Source organism: Suncus etruscus, chromosome 18, assembly GCF_024139225.1.
Source record: "Suncus etruscus isolate mSunEtr1 chromosome 18, mSunEtr1.pri.cur, whole genome shotgun sequence".
In the NCBI taxonomy this organism is placed as follows: Eukaryota; Metazoa; Chordata; class Mammalia; order Eulipotyphla; family Soricidae; genus Suncus; species Suncus etruscus.
Genome location: NC_064865.1, coordinates 32,941,950 through 32,957,091, shown reverse-complemented (window position 1 = coordinate 32,957,091; position 15,142 = coordinate 32,941,950). Strand labels below are relative to the sequence as shown.

The 15,142-nt window shown below is 40.8% G+C and overlaps 2 protein-coding genes across 2 annotated transcripts in view; one reads left to right on the top strand and one right to left on the bottom strand.

Annotated features, from left to right (window-relative positions):
- PRR3 (proline rich 3) overlaps nt 1–15,142 on the bottom strand; it is a 641,937-nt gene that overhangs the window by 582,935 nt on the left and 43,860 nt on the right. The window lies entirely within an intron of this gene.
- Nucleotides 9,593–15,142, top strand: part of TRIM31 (tripartite motif containing 31) — a 37,869-nt gene continuing 32,319 nt past the window's right edge. The window contains exon 1 of the mRNA XM_049764764.1: nt 9,593–9,635. Within this exon, the coding sequence (XP_049620721.1) occupies nt 9,593–9,635 (43 nt within the window). The remainder of the gene's footprint in view (nt 9,636–15,142) is intronic.

Genomic DNA, 15,142 nt, shown 5'->3' with positions numbered 1-15,142 from the left:
TTCTTTGTCTGTGAATGTGGGAGGGGTCTGCCCCTGCGATGAGATTCAAAACTGGGAGAGACTGAGGAGACTTTAGGACTAGGAAGGCCCAGAGAAAATGGTCTCTTAGAAGAGCACAGCTGCTCTGCTTCAACTTTGCAGCCGTGCCCTCTTTCTAACTAATGGACCCCATCATAACATGCAGAAAAACCACACTACAAGTATGACAATGAGGAAACCTCACAGGCAAACACCATGTACAGAGAAATCAAAGAGATGGAGAGATGAGACACAGGAAAGAGGCTGCTTAGCTTAGAGACCATATGATAAAAACATAATAGGGCCTTGTAATAAAGCTGGATGTCTCCTGAAATTTCAACTGACTACCTGGGAATCATTTCTTCACCATCACCCTGCACCTAAAGACCTGCCAACTGAAGAGGCTGCAGGCACCAGGCTGAGCTGAGAAAGGCTTCACCACCATCCACACCATTAGGGTTTTATACTTAATTTAGTATATTGGCACCCAAACAGGGATGTGAGATTGGAGAAGCCCTGTTCTGATTCTTGAATCAGAGTTATTTGACTGATTATAGTTCACTATAAAATAGCTTAAAATAAAGAATTACTCATAATTTACTCATAAGATAATTTTAGACTCTGAAGATTTTGCATTAGTTCTATTTCTTTTACTTTATTTTTTGTTTTTTGGGTCACACCCAGCAATGCTCAGGGGTTACTCCTGGCTCGATGCTCAGAAATTGCTCCTGGCAGGCTCAGGGAACCATACAGGATGCCGGGATTCGAACCACTGACTTTCTGCATGAAAGGCAAACGCCTTACCTTTGTGCTATCTCTCCAGCCCCGCATTAGTTCTCTTTCTGAGTTCTTTTTATTTAAAATGCTGATTCCCTGGGGCTGGAGTGATAATACAGTGGGGAAAGTGTTTGCCTTGTACATAGCTGATATGGGTTTGATCCTCAGCAACCATAGAGTCTCCCAACCTGCTAGTGGTAATTTATAAGCACGGAGCCAGAAATAACCCCTGAGCACCACAAGGTGTGGTCCTACAACAACAACAGAATGTTAATTGCTATAAATCCCTTTCTATATATGATAAATATGTTGAAATTTTATGTTTTCTAGGAGAAGGACATAGAAAAAATGTTAAATGCTGATGCTATTTACACTAGAATAGTTTATGCTTACCAACTGGTTTCTCTAAAGTTGTATTCATGGAGTTATAGTTTAGCTATACCTGAACCATTTAAAATATTTGTAGACTTTTTCATTATAAAGAACACTGTAGCTACAGTTTTGCTAAGTTAATATCAAGCAAGACAAGTATAATGCAGAAAAATACATATTTGGCATGCAGAGATCTAAGGAAACCTTATACAAGCATGCCTGCTTGGAATAAACCTAGCACACATTTGCATTAAACTGACCCTTGCTTGAGCCCTGGCACTACATTTGAGTGTGGCTAGGATTGGTCCTTGAGCACAGAGCTAGGAGTAAGCCCCAAGTACAGCCAGTTATAATCCTAAAAAAAAAGAAAAGAAAAAAGAAATCTGCTGAAACTCATTAGCCTGGATCTATAGATCCTGGGAATCCAGAAGTTCCTGAAATGCATAGCTGCATGTGCAGCCATGTGACACCTCCAAATTCCACACTACTGATAGCCCAGTAGGAGCATGCTAAATTAGATAGAAAAGTAACACAGACACCACTAAGGCCAGTTAAAAAATAACACAGATGACTCAATAGCCAAAAATAGCTCGGGATAAGATCATACAATTGCCAGTTGTAAGATATAACAGTTTCCACAAATTTTCTTTCACTGACACATTTTAATAAGCAATAAATAATATAAAATTATTTTGTGTATTCTAAGGAGCATACTTGGAAAGGGGGAAAATTGGGTACAATGGTGGAGGGAAGATTGCACTGGTAGTTGGTTTGGTATTGGAACATTGAATGTTTTAAGCTACTGTATTATACACAATTTAGTTAACTATGGTGCTTTCATAAAAGTAAAGTATCAATAAAAACTCTAAATAGCAGAATAACAAAGTTTTAATTAAAGATAGAGGAACTCCAAGATAAAAAAGGAGGAAGTACCAGCAAACAGCAGAAAACGGAAATTATTCTGAAAAGTAGTGAATAACATCCCAGAGAATTATGGAATGAGTTTCAAAGAAACAATATAAGATTCTCTGGAATATATCACCTTGAAGCTGCTAGTACTGTCCCCCCACCAGGGGACCAGGGAGTTTTCTGCCCTGCTGAAGCTCTGGCAGTTGCACATACAGACTCACCCTTTAACTGCCAAAATGTCAATGGCCCTGATTCACCACTTTTACACTAATCTCTGCAGAGACTACTAGCCATAAAACAAATTTTAGATGTGCTTAGTTTGAGATTGACAGGAACTTCAGAAACTCTTTGGAGCCACCTACCTCTTTTCCTCTGTATTTTCAAAAGTCCTAGTAGCCAAACCACAAACCACTGCTATCATCATATGAGCTTATCAGCCCAGCTCCACAATTGAATTTAATTGCTTTGTCATTCCTTTAAGTTTTATTGGACTAAGTTATATTAAATATGTCTGTTATATGCCCACCAAGGGAGTGGGCTGGGGGTGAAAGGAAATTGAAAAGGGAAGTCATCATTACCCTGCCCCACCAACCTTGGCAGATGTCCCCCCTTAAGGAAGTCGTCATTACCCCGCCCCCACCAACCTTGGTGGATGTCCCGCCCTTAAGGAAGTCATCACTACTGCCCCCACCAATAACTCGTATTACCTTGGTGGATGTCCCACCCTTAAGGAAGTCGTCACTACCCCTTCCTTTCTCCTCTCCCTTCTTATGGTATATAAGAACGAACGTAGAATGCCATGTGGTCTTTTGCCTCTGTCCTGTTATGGGCACGCATTTGACCCTGACCGGCCAGAAATAAATGACTTACTGGAGCATTTGCTGGGGCTTCCGTCTCTTCATTTCTCTGCGTCGGGCAGCTAGATTAGGCCGTCCGGACCTTTCAAAATCAGGGGACGTTGGTGAAGGGAAGGGAACACTAGTGATGAATTGGTGTTGAAAAATGGTATACCTAAAATAATCTATTAAGAAAAAATATTATTCTCGAGTACAGGTGTAGGGGGGTGGGGAGGAGGGAGATATGGGAAATTGGTGGTGGGAATGTTGCACCGGTGAAGGGGGGTGCTCTTTACATGACTGTAATCATACAACTATAATCATGTTTGTAATCACGGTGTTTAAATAAAGATAAAAAAAATTGAAAAAAAAAAGAAAAAATATTATAAATCAAAGTGTATTAATAAACTTACAAATTATTTAATAAAATTACAAGTCAAGGTTAGAGAAATAGTATAGGGTATAAAGCACCTGTCATGCATGTGGCCAACTGCAGATCTATCCTAAAAGCACCAACAAAAATAATTCCTGAGAATTAAGCTCTAAGTAGAGCTTAATGATGCCCAAAGTTTTTTCTTTTTAAATAAAATTACCAGAGAAAGGCAGATCCTTTGTCTGTGAAGGCAGACAGGAGGAATCTGTCCCTGCTGTAAGATTAGCAACTGGGAGAGACTGGGGTGGGGGGCGAGGGCTATCTTCTGTGCGTGTTTCTCTACTCTTCTGCCTTCTGAACTTCTGAGAGGGCCAAGAAGCTCCTAGCAAAATCACTTTCCTGGAGGTGCCCAAGACTAAAAGAAAGAATGAGTGAGTGAGTGAGTGAGTGAGTGAGTGAGTGAGTGAGTGAGTGAAAAGTGGCTATCAGCGGTGCCCAGGGAGAAAGGCAGATACTTTGTCTGTGAAGGCAGGTGGGAGGAATCTGCCCCTGCTTTGAGATTAGCAACTGGAGAGACTGGGGGGGGGGGTATCGTCTGTGCGGGTTTCTCTAATCTTCTGTCTCCTAAACCTCTCCCGAGAGGCCCGAGAAGGGCCCAGCAAAATCGCTCTCCTACAGGCTCCAGAAGATCAAGGCCACTCTGCTTCACTCCACGGTCACACGCTCTTTCTAATTAATGAACCCCACCATACCACGCAGAAAGTAAATCACACTACAAGCATGACAATGGGGAAACCTCGCAGGCAAACACCATGTATAGAGAATGAAGATGATATCTCTGATGATCAAAAAAATACCAACTATCTGATTAACCTCTCAGATAGGAGTTTAGAATAAAAATATGGAGGATCCTCAAGGAAATAAAAGAAAACATATTGCTAGCTGAACAGAACACAAAGATAGAAATCAGAAAACTCCAAACTGAAATAACATATTGAAAAACACGGTAGCTGAACTTGAAAACGTCAATGAAAGCCTCTCCAACAGGGCAACAGCAGCCGAGGACAAAATCAGTGAACTGGAAGATCAAATGCAGAACAACTTTATACAGCAGAAGAGATTGGAAAAGAAGATTAAGGCAGACAATCATACAATGGAAAAAGTACTCAAAGAATGTGAACAGATGAAAATAGAAGTCTTTGATAAACTCAGCAAAAACAATATAAGAATCATTGGAGTCCCAGAGGCCCAGGAAGGGATGCCTGGAAGAAGCAACAGTCAAAGACATTATCACAGAGAAACTCCCATAGCTAAATACTGCATATGAAAGGTTCGGCAGTCCAGAGACTGCTCTGACGCAGAGAAATGAAAAGATGGTTACTCAGGCAAAAGCTCAAGTGAGGTTTTTTATTCTGTCCGGCCAGGGTCTAGGCGTGTCCATAACAGGACTGAGGCAAAAGACCACGTGGCGTTCTACGTTTGTTCTTTTTTGTTTGTTTTTTGTTTTTGGGTCACACCCAGCAGTGCTCAAGGGTTATTCCTGGCTGTCTGCTCAGAAATAGCTCCTGGAAGGCATGGGGGACCATATGGGACACCGGGATTCGAACCAACCACCTTTGGTCCTGGATCGGCTGCTTGCAATCTCTCTGGGCCCAGCTCCTTTCTTCTTTAGGCCCGCTTCTCTTGATGGTGTCTGATTCTGCCCCGCACTATTTCCGATTTGTTAGTATAAAAACAAAATTTTTCTTGCAAAGCCCTCCTTTCTCTGCCAAGATTAAATCTAACCCTCACCTGTTTTGTAATACCACTTCAGCTACGGAGTCGAGCTGGTCCTGCAGATCATTAATAGATTTATATACCGTCTCCACATCTGAAATTAGCTGTTGCGAGAGTCTGTCATACCTGTCTATTGATATTGCTAGCCCTGCTCCCCCAGTTGCCAATCCACCTGCTACTCCCGAACCCTACCAGTAGGGGCAGGAACACCATGGTTCACTGAGACCGACGAGTGCTGCCTAAGAGATCTATGCTAGGCAGAGGGATGGGCTCTGTTCCCGGAATGATGTCAATGTTGGGAAGTACTAATGCTGGGGCACAAATTCCAGTCCAGTTTTGGGGTAAAAGAGAGTAAGCCAAATTTCTCCCCACGTATCCATACCCGTCCCAGAGGTAAGCACCCTGGGCTGGGGGGGCAGGTAGGACTTCTGAACACAAAGCGGTTCCTACCTGACCCATGTCTACAGATTCAGTGCCATTATGCAACTAGCAAACAGAAGATTCAACTTACAACTAAAAAAAGCAAAGGTTAGATCACCTAGTCAGACAAGGACAGCCAGAGGCCAATTTTCACCCGTCTTCATACAAAGCCAACAATCAGCAGCTAAGAAGTTTGTGAGTTTCTTCCAGGATGTTCTGAGTATTCGGATCTAACTTCTCAGCAGGCATCCGGGGTCGGAGGAAGGTATGCCTATGCCGGGGCCACTTAGGCATTAGGGTCTCCACCTCCTTTGTAACCCAGTCTATGGCCTCCTTCTCTCTTTCCTGGTCTGTTGCCCCCCCCATCCAAGATGTGAACGGGCGCCTTTAGGGGGCCAACAGACCAAGTCTCCCACTTTGGCCATGCAACTCGTGGCTCCATAGGGGGACTTATGGCTATTAACTATCCATTCTCCCTCCCATACTCCCCCTGTAAGTTTCGGTGAGCTTGGCCACCAGATATGCCTTGTTATTTTTGGTACACTCTCGATACTCCCTATGGCACTGGGAGTAAACTTGATTAAGCTCCACACATCTAGCAGGGCACCCCCCCCCCCGAAGAGGAAGGCAAAGGCTGAGGTTTTGCTTTACACACCCATTCCAGCTCCTCCCCGCCCCCCCCCCCATGGGAAGAAGTAGGGGACTGAAAGTAAGCAGTTCTAGTTCCACAGTCTACTGATCAAGTATACAAAAGCCTACTGTTGAGTTGATAGTCCCCCCCCTGTAGTTACAGGGGTTTCCATATAGTCTTTTTACCAGCTCATCCAGGTGTATGGCCTGATCGAGTCCTCCCTCAGCAAGTGCCAGGAGGAGCATTGTCAGAGTCAGTGAGTGCATCACGGCTGGAGTGTGCCCGCCGGCCCAGAATCTTGAGGGAATTTTCAGTGCGCTCCACTTTCCACTCATCATGGTTGAGATCAGCAGGGACAGTTTTTAGATGGGAGGCATGAACCCAGGAAGCAATGCGGTCCACCTTAACAGCATTCAGGGTAATCAGAAGGATGACATAAGGTCCTTTCCATCTAGGCTCTAGTGTCTGCGAGTGGTGGGTGCCGTCTCACCAGGACCTGGTCTCCCGGCTTGAAGGCATGAGGCACCATCAGTTCTCTGGGTTCATATGTCTGAGCCCCTTCCAGACTTGGCTTTGTAGGGCAGCAATGGCGGCCAGCTGAGTTGCTAGGGGAGTGGAAGGGGGAGAGAAAACATTATAAGGCTCAGAAAGCATTGGCACTGTGGGGGGAGCACCATATGGTTGCTGCTGTAGGAAGACCAGGACTGTCTGCCTTTTGTTCTGGTCCTATGAGCTGACTCAGCTGAATCTTCAGGGCTTTCTTCTTGTTCAGGCTGTGAATTTCACCACGAAGATAAGGAGGTTTCTGCATTCTTTTCTTTAATCCTGCAACTTTAAAGGGCCATTGGGGTAGAGAAAAAACAATAGAGCCCTAAACTTCAGTTGCCTTTCCTGCACTGGGTTAGACAGAGATGAAAAAATTTCATATTTAGTAATAATTTTCTTACTTTTAACATTACCAAGGGAAGCATAATTTTTGCTTCTTTCCTTATACTACCCATCTTTGTTAAAAGTTAGGGTTGGTTTATTTTTGCTACCTGCTTTAACCTTTGGGATAGATAAGCACAATGTTATCTTTAATTGTTAACTTGGCTTATTAATTCCTGTGGCCTTTCATTTCCCCTTATTTCCCTCATAGCTTTTTCTGATGACCATTTTGCTCCATGTTTTTCCTAGAGATTTTATCATCCTAGAAGTTATTAAAGGGAACATGGTAGAAGATCAATTTTATGTAGCTACTTCAGGCTGACAAGGGACTGCAGTCTCAATCTCTAGATAGGGTGAAATCTAATATTTCCTTAAAGGAGCAGTTAACTGGTTCACTTTTTCAGTCTTAACATCTGAAAAGGATCAGATCAACCCCTCCACTATATATATTGGACCACCTGTTTTGCTTGCTAGTAATATTATTTTTCAAAGCCGCGCGGGCGCAAATGCGCCTGCGAGACAAATATACTTTTTAATCATTATCCAAAAACGTTCTTGACCCTAGATTGCTCCTAGGAATAGAATCAGGATGCTCAAGATTCTGACAAAACACTCAAATTGACCTTTATTGTTTAGTCTTTTATGTATTGCCTCTCCCCTCACTCCTTTGTCTCTCCTACCTTCTCATACCCAAACCCTGAACCATTATCTTCCCCTTATTCAACCCTCCTTATCCTCAGTTCCTAATTTGGTAGACACCAAGACTGACCTTCTGCCCCAACACCACCATCCAGCTCCTCATTGAATGACACCCTCTCGGTCCCCAACTCATGCCTACGCAAACAACTACGACCAACACGCCTGTTGACCCATGCTTGGTGGCCCCTTATGTCACCATCAAACTATGGACTGTTGCATGATACCGGAATCAGCTTCAGTATAACCCCTAGTTCAAGGACAATATAGGGTTCCGTAATGCTGCAAAACATGTCGCAAACTCAACTATCACCTGTTGTCTTCAAATACCCTTGTTTTCTTTTTTTTTCTTTTTAAAACATAAAAGGGTCACATGTATCTCTTTTGTATATCTCAGATGTATTCCCTAACATCTATAACTCTTTTAAAATATTCTCATTTGTGACAATTTTGCCCACTAGATTAGTTATTTGATTGCTTGACTTCCCCCCTATGAGATCTGTTTTATAAGCAATACTGGTAGAAGAGTAACTCTGTGTAGATTTCACATTTATATCAAGTTACGGGAAATGTTGGAATTTATTCGTTGGCCCCCAGATGCACCAACAATATCTTGTGGCATTGCTTCTCCTTTGCATAGGCACATTAAAATGGGGAAATAATACATATACAAACAAGTTCTTATCTAATAGAGATGGGAACACAGACCTTTTACCCTGAACATTGGCATAATGATTTGGCTCAGGCCTCAGAAGAATGGGCATCGCCCACACACACCTGAACTTTGGAAACAACCACAATTGTCTTTAACATTCCCAGGACCCAAGCCTCTACCAGAGAAGACCTACCACTGCTTTGGCATTGACTGACTCCAAAGAGTACTCCCAACACCCAGGTGACTCAGCAACAGTCTGCATGCAGAGCAGATCGCTCTGCATTTAATGATATGCTGAAACTAGAGGATGCTCCACATCAGCCTGACATCAACAAAAGAAATGCACAGAATCCAGAGTCTTTAAATATAAAAGTCTGATACCAACTATAGCTAAAGTGTGAAAAAGTTTCACCGGTACCTTGAGAATGACTGGAGTTGGATAGACTGGTATGCCTAGAGTCCAGAGTCTGTCTTATGCCAATAAACTTCTGGGGTGAGGCCTTTTTGTAATCAGGTCAAGGATTTTTTCTCCCATTTTCTCCATTTTCCTGGACCTATGCAAACATTGGCGATTGCCACTATCACAGCTTTACTATATTTTTTTAACTCTTATCCTTTAAGGAAAAAAATACAACTTACTGAACTTAAAAACAAACTACTGTAGTAGAATGCCTGTCTCGAAAACAGGCAGGGGATGGGAAGGGGGGAGGGGGTAATGTTGCACTGGTGAATGTTCATCCACTGCTGGTAGGAATGCTGCCTGATCCAACCCCTATGGAAATCAGTATGGAGGGTGCTTAGGAAACTCAGAATTGAGCTGCCATATGATCCAGCAATTGCACTCCTGAGTATCTACCCCTAATATGGAAGAATATTCATCCCAAAGTATGTATGCACTCCACTATTTATCTCAGCACTCAGCGCAATAGCCAAGAACCGAAACCAACCTCGACGCCCAACAATGGATGAATGGATCATGAAGATGTGGTATTTACACACAATGGAATACTACATAGCAGTTAGAAATGACACAATCATGGTTTTTCAGCAACATGGATGGATCTCCAAAATATTATGTTAAACAAAGTAAGCCAAAAGAAGAAAGATAAATACAGAATGATAGCACTTCTTTCCCCCTTCCCCCCACCATAGCACTTCTTTGAGGTATTCAGAACATATACCACATTAACATATAGTAATCCATGAACAAATACAAGGGTCGAAAGAGTAAAATCTCCAAAGACCGTAGGTGCCACCATATAATGTGGTGGTGTCCAAATAAAGTGGAAGGATGGCAACACAAAGATGCAAATACCCATTATAACCTAAAGAATCCATCAATGATGGAAGCAACAGTTTTTGAGTGAACAGGTATGCAATCAACCTCTAACCACAAAGGTCTATAATAATGTCCTAATGTATTTTTCTATAAAACCAGGTGCAGAATATGATTGGAAGCCTGGTCTCCCGCTGCACTGAATACTAACAATATGCTTTAATGCCTTAACTTTACCAACTACAAAATAACACTTCAGCTTCTTTGTCCACAGGAGGCCTTGGAAACAAAGGGTGGACATCCTAATTTTAAATCTTGCCAGTCAATCATGCTGGATACCATATACAGTGCCCATTATGTCAATGTCTTGATAAAATACTCTAATTAGCACACTTCCTTTTGCTTATGCCTTCAGTTAAAACCCAAAGCATATGATCATTCAGACCACTTGAACTGTCAATGGCACACCACAGACCTATGCTACAGGTCCCACTCATTGAATAAGTTTTGGCAAATCACTACATCCTTTGTTTACTCTCTTTCATTTTTCTCTCTTCTTACCTCTACTTCTTTTTTTCCCCTCTGTCCTTTACTATTCTTCATCTATTCAATCCATTTCACTGTATTTAATTATTCTTTTCTCTTGTCTCTTATCTTTTGTTTTCCCCTCCTTTCTCTCCTAAGCCATATCTTAACCAATTATTTATCTTTTCTTAACTCATTCATATCTTAAGAGCTTAGACCCAGCCATGAGGGTCAACCTAAGAATAGAACACTAAAATCTGTCTTTATGTGGGCATGAGTTTGTAGACAGTGAACTTCCTCTCTGATTGCCAAACCTCAATTGTAAACAAGCCATGCCCAAATTGTATATAGCCCCTCTTATATATTACCCCATCCCCCCTTCAGAAATCCTTCTAGCCTCTCATCTCCTGACCCATTATCTTTACTTATTTAACCCACTTTACCCTCACTTATCAGCCCGGTAGGTACCAGGACCAACCTCCTGCTCCAATAAACCACCATCAAGCTCCCAAACTGAAAGGATACCCTCCTAGTCCTACATCACATGCCTTGGCAAGAAATTACAACCAACACACCTGCTGATTCATACTTCATGTCCCTTCTTCTCATCCTCCTAATCATGAACTGTTGCATTCCACTGACTCAGCCCCAGAAGGACCCCAGTCCAAGGACAACTTCCTCATGATTACAATAATTTCACAAACTCAACAAGACATGGTGTGTGATGAAAAATGCCCTGGACTCCACCCACCACAATAAAATCTCTAAAGACTCAATGGGGAAACTTATATTCCCTTTATGTGTTTAATACCTCTATAATAACACCTCCTAGTTTGTTTATTCCCAAAAGTAAGTCAGCCTCATAAACAGCATCTTTAGTGCCTTTTTAAAATGTATTTTTATTTATTTCTTCTATTACATATCTATATAGATATAGATATAATTTTTTTCTTTTCTCACTTTCTCCAACCTCACCTGTTTTGGTTCTGTCTGATACTAAAACCTACAAGAAAAGTCTTGCATGGAATAAAAGCTCAGGTCAAAACCAGGGCACAAAGATTATGCAGACTATCATTCTTACCTCCAAATCCACCAGCAATATAATATGTCACCATATTCTTTTCCATAGGCACTCTAAATAAGGGAAATATTATGCATAAAAACAATCTCTTATCTATTAGAAATAAGAATCCATATTTTTTTAAATGCAGGGTCACCTCCCACCATAAGCATGTGTCATGTAGATCCAACTTAGACTCCACATGATTGGACAGCACCATCCAACCTAGAACCCCAGATTCCAGACGTGGAACCAACACAGGTCTCAGCAATAGCACCAGAAACCAAACTCATCCGGGGGAAAATCTGAATACCATCCTGGCACCAACTTGCACCAGTTTTAACATGACAGCCTGATATGAGGAAACAGCCAACAACTTGAGATAAGAGAGGGCTGCCCTATCTCAGCACCTAATGGTATGATGCAACTGGGAGACTTGTCATCCTTTGTCCTAAGGAAAAACCAAAATTGCTATCTACAGAAGACTGACTTTGACAAGTATGGTCTGGACAGAACCTATCAAGGGACCAATGAGGAAGTTCCTAGCCTAGGCCTCGGCCTATGATTTGCACAAAAACCAAGATCTCTAATTCCAGAGGTCTAACTTGGACAACTAAGACTAAGCAGAACTTTTGGAACCATGCTGAAAGATTATACCCTAGGCTCTCTCTTAGGTTCTGAACAAAAACCAAGACCACTAATTACAGAAGACTGATTACAACAACAGTGATGGAACAGAACTCCTAGAACCATAATGAAAAACTCCCTTCTAGCCTTCACCCTATGACCTACGCAAATAACAATATCTCCAACTACAGAGGCGGGATGTCACCACCCACATCTGAGTGGAAAATTTCCTGGCACCATAAAAAGACCGTGGGATGTGCGAATGAGTGAGCAAGGAGCCTGTAGTTGTTCCCATGGCAGTATGCTTCAAGGGTGGAGAAACCCTGTTCTCTTAGTCCAAGGGAATTCCTGCTGTAATTTCTCCAATATTTACCATGCCTATGGAAAAAAAGTGAAAGAAAGAAAAAATAAAACCCTTTATTTTTTTTAGGAAGTTGCTGGTCTGCCTTTTTCCCCCCATAACTGATGGTTCTGATTTTTGGTTTATTCTGTGTTAATTCTTTTTTATAATCTTGTTGATACTTCCTTATTGTTTGTTTTGTTTTGTTAACTACCTTTTTTCTTTTTTCCCTTCCTTTTTGTGTGTGTGTGTGTGTGTGTGTGTGTGTGTGTGTGTGTGGAAATATTAGCTTTATTCGGTGCACAAGACTGAAGTCCAAAGACTCAGCAACCAAAAGCCTCTCACCTTCCACAGACCCTTGTTTTTATCCCCCAGAATCAGGTACCACCCAATGGTGGGATCAGATACCACCCAATGATGGAAGCAGAATCAGATACCACCCTAGGGTGGGGGCAGAATGCCAGGTCACACCCTAGGGTAGGGCACAATCACAGATCAGGGTAGGGTCAGTAACATAATAACCCCATAAAATGTTTACATACACAACACCCATGTTCTGCCAGGATCAACCCCCAAGCATAGAGCTAGGAATGACCCTAAGCACTGCAGGATGAAACACCAAAACTAAATGTAAAAATTTAAAAATACAACTTTCTTGCACACTGACGTACTTCCAGCTTTTATGCCCTGGTTTAATATCAACTGAGATTGTGTATTTGTAGATCAAGTGTCTGTATTTTATAATAATAGAACTTTCTTTTAGTTTTAATTATATAATTATGTTTATAGCAAGTACTCAAATATTACATAAGTAAGCATGAATAGTCAAATAAATTTAACTAATGGTAACTAATAGAAAAATTTTAATCAATAAAATCCAAGCCTAAACTTTTTCAGGATTTAGTACTCATATATTGTAAAATATTGTTTTAAGTAATACTATTTTCATAAAGAAATAATGTATTGCCTTTGCCTCTAGCTTACCAAGATAATTAAGCTATAAGATAATAAAATCATAGACTAATATATAATCATGTATTGTACATAAGATATAGTTGTATATGTTTTGAACATACTATTTTCATTACATTTGAGCAACTGATATCTCATTTTTTAAATCTTGAGACCTAAATATTATAGTGTCCAAGTAAGCTATTATAATTCAAGCAACTCAATATTTCTACTTGGTATTAACTTTAAATACTGATCCCTGAGTCCAAAGTATTATCTAAGATGATAAAATACTTCAGATTTACAGAATAATTTTATGTCCAGAAATTATTATTGCTTTGTGATGGCAATAAGTATACTATGGATATTTATAACACCTAGATGGATTCCTCCTAATTTTTCTCTTTTTTGTTTGCCTTTTCTTTTTCCTCTTCCCCTGATAGTACCAAGGCCAGACAGTCCAATGTTCATTTGGTGGAAATAAAAACTAATCAGACATGAATACCAAATCTAAAGTCAACAGCAACAGAATCGATATCCTATCTACAACAATCTGTACAAGGGGGAACAGTTACACTAGCATTAGGGGGGTAAAGGAGGGAGATGTGGGATGCATGCTAGGAACAGGGGTGGAGGGAGGACAACACTGGTAGTGGGAATGCCCCTCACTCATTGTCACTATGTCCCTCAAATATTACTGTGAGTGAATTGTAATTTATTTCAACCACAAAAATATTAAAAAAAAAATAAGGAGGGAGGTAGGGGGCATTAGGTGGTGAAAAGTTTGCACTGGTGAAGGGGTGTTCTTTTTTTAATAACTAAAACCCAATTACAAACATGTTTGTAACCATGGTGCTTAAATAAAAATATTATTTTTATATTAAAAATATAAATATAAATAATAAAAATGTTAGATCTGAATACCCAAGCATAGTCAAAGACAACAGAATCAAGAGACCCAAACTATAACAAGCTAAACACAAAATGGACCTGTTACACTAGTAGCTCAGGGGGTTAAGGGAGGAGATATGTGATGCATGCTTGGAACTATGGTAAAGGGAGGTCAACTCTGGTGGGAATGTCCCTAATTCACTGTCACTCTATGCCTGAAATGCAACTGTGAAAGACTTGTGATTCACAATGGTCTCAAAAAGTTTTTTTTAAAAGTTCACATCAGAGAACTATGGGATGCTTTCAAGAGTTATGAGTTATGTTATTTAAGTTCAAGATATAATAATCATCAGAGTTCCTGAAGAATAGAAAGGTGAATTTGATGAAATAGTTAAAGAAATAAAAAATAATAAATAATGGGGTCAGAGTAGTGGCTCAAGCGGTAAGGCATCTGCCTTGTGCGTGCTAGCCTAGGACAGACCACAGTTCGACCCCCCAGCATCCCATATGGTCTCAAGCCATGAGTGATTTCTGAGCACATATCTAGGAAGTAACCCCTGAGCATCACCGGAAGTGACCCAAAAACTAATAATAGTAATAATAATAATAATAATAATAATAAAAATTTTCAGAGTTGAGAATACAGACACTCAGGTCCAAGGTGCTCAAATAATACCAGCAAAATGGACTGAAATAGAATAATTCAGAACATATTGTACTCAGAATGACAAAAGTCAAAGGTAGATACAGAATATTGACAGCAAAAAGATCAATATAGGAAATATAAGAAAAGCCCTTAATAGCAGTTCTATCAAATGAGAATATACAACTAGAAGAGAATGGAGGTGTGTAGTACAAAAACTCAGTGAAATGAATACGTCACCAAGAGCACTCTATTCAGTTAGATTTTCATTCAGATTTGAAGTAACAATACAGAACTTCAGGACAGGCAACAGCTTAGGTATCTGATAGCCTTAAACTAGTTTTGCAAGAATTTTACAAGGAGCATTCTGGAGAAATAGTAGAGTGCAGGACACTTGTCTTATATGTGGATGGCTGGGTTCAATCCCAAAAGCCCTATA